This window comes from Chaetura pelagica, unplaced genomic scaffold (genome assembly GCF_000747805.2).
Source record: "Chaetura pelagica isolate M959 unplaced genomic scaffold, ChaPel_1.0 scaffold336, whole genome shotgun sequence".
Taxonomy (NCBI): Eukaryota; Metazoa; Chordata; class Aves; order Apodiformes; family Apodidae; genus Chaetura; species Chaetura pelagica.
Window position 1 is genome coordinate 2,890,576 of NW_009953652.1, and position 5,715 is coordinate 2,896,290.

The 5,715-nt window shown below is 41.9% G+C and overlaps 1 protein-coding gene across 1 annotated transcript in view; it reads left to right on the forward strand.

The window, feature by feature from the left end:
* Positions 1 to 3,037: 3,037 nt before the first annotated feature.
* Positions 3,038 to 5,715, forward strand: part of LOC104390979 (prokineticin receptor 2) — an 8,352-nt gene continuing 5,674 nt past the window's right edge. The window contains exons 1-2 of the mRNA XM_010000187.1: positions 3,038 to 3,189; positions 4,730 to 5,397. Of these exons, the coding sequence (XP_009998489.1) occupies positions 4,880 to 5,397 (518 nt within the window). The 5' untranslated portion in view covers positions 3,038 to 3,189; positions 4,730 to 4,879. The remainder of the gene's footprint in view (positions 3,190 to 4,729; positions 5,398 to 5,715) is intronic.

The following is a 5,715-nucleotide window of genomic DNA, read 5'->3' on the forward strand; positions in this document are numbered from 1 at the left end:
AAAATGGCAAAGATAAGCAAAGAACACAGAGAAAATATTCAGTGCAGATAGGAAAGGGCAAAACACTTTCCAGCTGTTGGCCAATTTGTACAAGTTTCAAAAAGTGTTCTGAAGAAGTAAAGGAGTGGGTGGTATCAATCCCATGTAATATACATAAGCTATAAGACTAAATCCTTCTCCTAAACTCCTCTGCCTATAAAAAAAAAAAAAAGGAAAAAAAAAGAAATACACAATGGAAGTGAATTAAAGTTTTTTTAAAAAGAGACAAGTAAAAAGAAAGGGGCTTCTGCTTGGAAGAAAGGTCACTGATTGCCCCTAGGTGAACATGCACAGTAAGTGAGCTCTTAGATTTAGGAAAGCCCCTGAGCCAAGAGTCTCGCTGGAATACTGAGAAGCAATGCACATAGTTGTAACCCATGTGTGTTGCTGCCTTTTGTTTGCTTTTCCAGAAAATCATAGGATGTCTGATGCTTTTGTCACTTTTCACCAACTGATCTGTAGTAGCAGCCTTTGTAAAACTCCATCTATATTTTATGCAAAATTTATATAAGTTCTCTAAGGATTAATAACCTCTCTGAGAGTCCTATTTATTTATTTAGCAATTAGGAAAAATTAGAAGAGAAGCTGTTCAGTTTGCTTTGTTTTGTCCTTAGGTCTGTTCCTAGGCTAAATGCTAGTTTTAGAAATTCATTATTTGAAAATCTCTGAACAAGTACTTTACATTGCAATTTTTTTTGCATCATTTAGCCTCCAAATAACTTCCCTCTTCACACTGTGTGCGTGCTAATGAAGAAACCAAAACCACCGTGAATGTAAATTTTTTACATAATAGTTTTCAGAATTAACTTTTCTTCTTAGCCTGAATTTGTCAAACTGCTAACACTGGTCTCAGGAAATGCACTGTGATGCTATGTAAAATGTTGTGACATCACTGGGGAAGTCACTGGAGCCATCAATAAAAGCTATCAAGGAGAAATCTTGTCTTAACAAGAAATCCAACATCAGAATCATGTGCTCTCTAAAAAATGATGGGGACTCTGGCTCTGCAAGTCTCCCAGAGCCCTGTTCCCAGGAAAGAAGGCACCTATAGGCTGCAAAGCCCATGGACTGTACACCAGAAGTCACAAGAAACTACATTTTTTTAAGGCAGCCTTTGAGATTTCTAACCCAGCATCTTCAGTTGGGAAATCCTCCTGCATATACCCCATGGCTTTGGAGTCTTTCCACAATCACCACAGCCCATTTGGCTCTAGACCCACATTTTAATTTTCATTCTGCCTATGCAAGGGCAGCTCTCACTACCAGTGGTTTCACCGCCTACTCAGCAATTTCTATTCAACAGCCACAAAGCACTGCCTTGCACAGCACATGCAAATCACTTCCTTTTGCAGTATTACTAGTATTTTCTGAGGAACAGCTTGACACATAGAGTGCAATTACTCGGAGCACAGTAGATGAGCAACTGCTGTAGAAAAGCCACGTACCAAGCATGAACCACTTATCTGGAGGGGCTGTAGCTCTCAGGGCACCAGTGCCAACTTGCCTTGAGTCAATGGGGATAGACTGTTCCACAGCAGCTGAGGTTTTGGCCTAAAGGAATATAAATATTTGGATATCACGTTCCTTGATTAACTTGCTAGATAACTTAATGTGAGACATCTGAACAAAGTCTTAAAGAGATCATGCACATTCCAAACGTGAAGCTTGTAAGAGCTCCCTTTAGTGCACTAGCTTTGCTCAAGGGGCATTTAAGTTTTATGTGACCCATTTCAGAGATTTTTTAGATGTGACTCTGATCTACACTGTAAGTTTACTTTGCCCCTCCCTATGCTTACTATATTTATTTTTTTTGAGACAAAATTCAACTATTGGGTTGTATTTTATTTCCTCATTGTTCATTTGGTTGTATCCTTTTAGGATATTAAAATCCTGTAATAGCTTTTCACACATTACATTGATTGTTAAAAATTAAACCGAGTGAAGTACTTGCTATGAAATTCTTAATGCTGTCTGCTGGCTCTAGATAGTGGCAACTCTCTGACCTTCCATGGGTTTTCTGGAAGAAATGTCACATTAGTGGTCCTTTTATCCCAGATATAGTTCACATAATAATGCATTTCTTTCCTTATCTCCTTCTTCCAGAGATAAGTGTCTGCTAGTTCATGAAAGCTGAGTCTTGGAGTGTGAATTGTAGGCCACATATTTTAGGTTTTCTGCAAATCTACACTCTTTATAACTTTCTACAGCCTCCCAGTGTCTCATCGACTTGGGACTAAGTAATGTGTCCCAACTACAGATAATGGAAAATGTCAGCTAAAAGGTGAATAAGACTGGAGGTGCAGAAGAGGACAAGGGATCTATTGTGTGTTTCCTTACGGAGAATTGGGAAGCAGGAGAACAGCTCCTCAGGGTGCGTGTGCTTCAGAGCAAGGAGAAGGCAGCATTAGCAAAGGACACCAAGTCCTTAAGGATTCACTGCCATTTTTCCACTCCAAATAATTCCCTGAGAGAGCAAGGAAAGCTGACAAGGATGCTCTGATTTATGACTATTCCACGTTTGACCCTCCTTCCGCAGGAGCTGCCACAGCAGCAGTCCTAAAGACAATAGCCAGGGAGAGATCGATGGAGAAAGGCCCTTGGGAAAGTAGTTCTGCCTCCTTCCTCTCTCTTCTCTCCACTGGGAGGTTTGCATTCTGCTTCTCTGTCACATTAGGTGCAGGCAGCTGCTGCCCAGCAAAGATAAAACTCAAAGAGCAAGTGAAGACTGGGTTTTTACACATTCCATGCTCAGACTTAGTAACAAAGCTGCTCTGCTGATTTGATGCATTGAGGGGTTTTAAAGCAGGACCAAACATTAATAAATAAATAAATAAAAAATAAAAAAAGAGCTGTGCCCTGTTGTCTCTGTACTGCACTGCCTCTTTAAAATCAGAAATGCATGGACAGCTTCGAGGTGCCTCCCACTGAGAAAAGGCTTTAGATGCATGCAGAGAGACAGCAGAGCCATCCTCCCCTGAGCTGCAGGGCCAGCCTGCTTGGGAGAGAAATGATCGTTCAGCAAAGTCCTCTGGCTGCTTTCAGTGATCCTTTCTCTGCTCCAGTGACAGCAGCAGAATTGCAAGGAAAAAAACTGGACGGAGGCAATCCCCAGGGTGCTCAAGACTTCCAAGAAGACAAGAGCAACTGCAGGTACAGTAAGCAAATGGCATCATGTCAGTTTGCGGATGGTTGGGTTGTCTTAATTTCTTTTAAAGTGCTGTATCAGTATTTTGCAGGGAAATCTGTCTGAAAGAGATGCTGCACCTTGCTTTCACGAACAGAGAGATTTTGCATCCAAGTATTTATTTAGTACTTCTCTTAAATGAATGCTCCCATTTCCAGGCAGCTGTGGGTTTGGCTTGTAAAGTAGTCAATTGTTTGAACTGTTATTTAGTTTCAGGCTTTAGCTTTCTTTTATTCTGTTGTTCTGCAGCTCTTTGTTTGAAAAGCAATGTGAAGACAGCAGTTGTACAAGAGAGTTTCTCTCACAAATTTATTAAGTGTTGGTTCATCAGGGGCTGAGGGTGTTTCCAGGAGGCAACAACTCCACGATGCAGATTGTCCTTCATAGCCATGATGAACATCGTTCAGTAGCAATTGTCACCCTGAAGACTTACTGTCTCAAAGCAGAAAAAGCCATAATGCCCTCTGATTCTCTTCTGGGATGGTGTAGGGGTTTCCCGACAGCTGGGAGTCTGGTGTGAGGACTCCCAGATACAACATGGAAAGATGCAAGAAGACAGCCTTCTCAGCATTTTGATACAGAGTAGGAGAAAATTTAGGGAGTAGATTAGGTTTTTTTTTTCCATCAGTGTGGAAAAAAAAAACAAACACCAAATTTTAAAATTTGGTATTGTCACAATTTGACTCAGGATTAGCAATTAATCTGGCAGTACAAAGAGGGGAGCCTGCTCCTCCTCATCTTCAAAAAATCAAGACAATTTGTCTTGCTTAAGGAAGATTTTCTCTTTCACCTCAAGAGACTCTGGAAGCACTCTCCCTGTGAATGGCAAATTTGCCTTCAAAGCAAAGCCCTATGAGCTGGTTCATGGGACAAAATCTTGTCTTTGCAAATTGGCAGAGTTCCACTGCTTTGAGAGAAGCAATAATGGATTATACTGGCTGAAAATTTGGTCCCCTTACTCAATAAACGGCTGCCAAAAGGAAAGTGCTGGCTTTGCTATTTTCATGGGTCCTGGCGATTCTTACTTAATTAAGAAATGTATTTAGAAGCCAAGACATCAGTTTTTCTTTCATTCTCACCTACCACATCTCTCTGAGACATCTAGCATAAAGCAAAACTTTGTCCAAAAGGCACATCAGATACTCTTCAGCAAATTGAGGTATCATCTCGTTTTACTTCTTTTTTACCTTGCACAGGCATGACAGCACCTTGGGCTTGAAGGCTGGCAGAGGTTTAAACTGGATTTCACACTCCTACGTTGTCATTTCAGTGTGTGCTGAAAACGAAATTTCATCATTGGTAAATAAAAGTGCTGGGTGTAACACCCAGTGCATTATGCAACTCACGGGCTTTTGTGGTAACGGAAGCATCTTTTCACAGGGTATTTCTTCCCACTGTGCAAAGCCAGCAATAGAGCTGTGGGGCAATAAGGTGCTTTGCTTCATGCACAGTTATTTTTGTTGTAATTTCCTCACAGGAAATAGTTTCCTCTTTTTGTTCCCACAGGAGGAGATAAATGGGGCTGCTGCTCATGGGGATAAAGACAAGGTAAACCACTGCTCAGAAGGAAACTTTGGATGAGATCTCTTGCCTGCCACTCTCTAGCCCTGCCACCCTGGGCAACTCTAACACAAAACCAAGGGTCAGCCAAGACATATGTGTCAAAAGAAGACAGACATAGCCATGGAGCAAGCTGAACATCACCCAAATGCTACCATCAACCTCAACTTTGCTGCAATCTACAATCTCCATGATGGGGATTTAGACTCCTTGCGAAACTTCTCCTTCCCTTTAAATTTCAGTTACAGTGATTATGACCTGCCACTGGACAGTGAGGAAGACATGACCAAGACTCGCACCTTCTTTGCAGCCAAGATTGTGATTGGGGTGGCTCTGGTGGGCATCATGCTGGTCTGTGGCATCGGCAATTTCATTTTCATTGCTGCTCTCGCCCGCTACAAGAAGCTGCGAAACCTCACCAACCTGCTGATTGCCAACCTGGCCATCTCAGACTTCATCGTGGCCATCGTGTGCTGCCCCTTTGAGATGGACTACTACGTTGTGCGGCAGCTGTCCTGGGAGCACGGCCATGTCCTCTGTGCCTCAGTCAACTACCTACGGACAGTCTCCCTCTATGTTTCTACCAATGCTCTCCTGGCTATAGCTGTTGACAGGTAAGTGGGGTGCTATCGCTGCACAAGGAGACGACCAGAGCTTCTGGGGTTGGCTGCCCAGATTTCTAGGATTTTACCACAATCAGCTCTTCTGTAGGATCTGATGTCAAGGTAGGTACCACACAGACCTGGGTATCTTGTTTTGTAAAAAACACATGAGGTCATGACAGTACCCTGGAGAAAATTCAGTGGAAATTTCTTGATTGAACTTTTCAGGTGAAAAGAATGTTGAGTTATAAAAACTTATGTATTTATTTATTTATTTTAAAAATAAATATTTGCTGGATTCAAGTGTAGAAGAGGTTGTATGAAATAAGG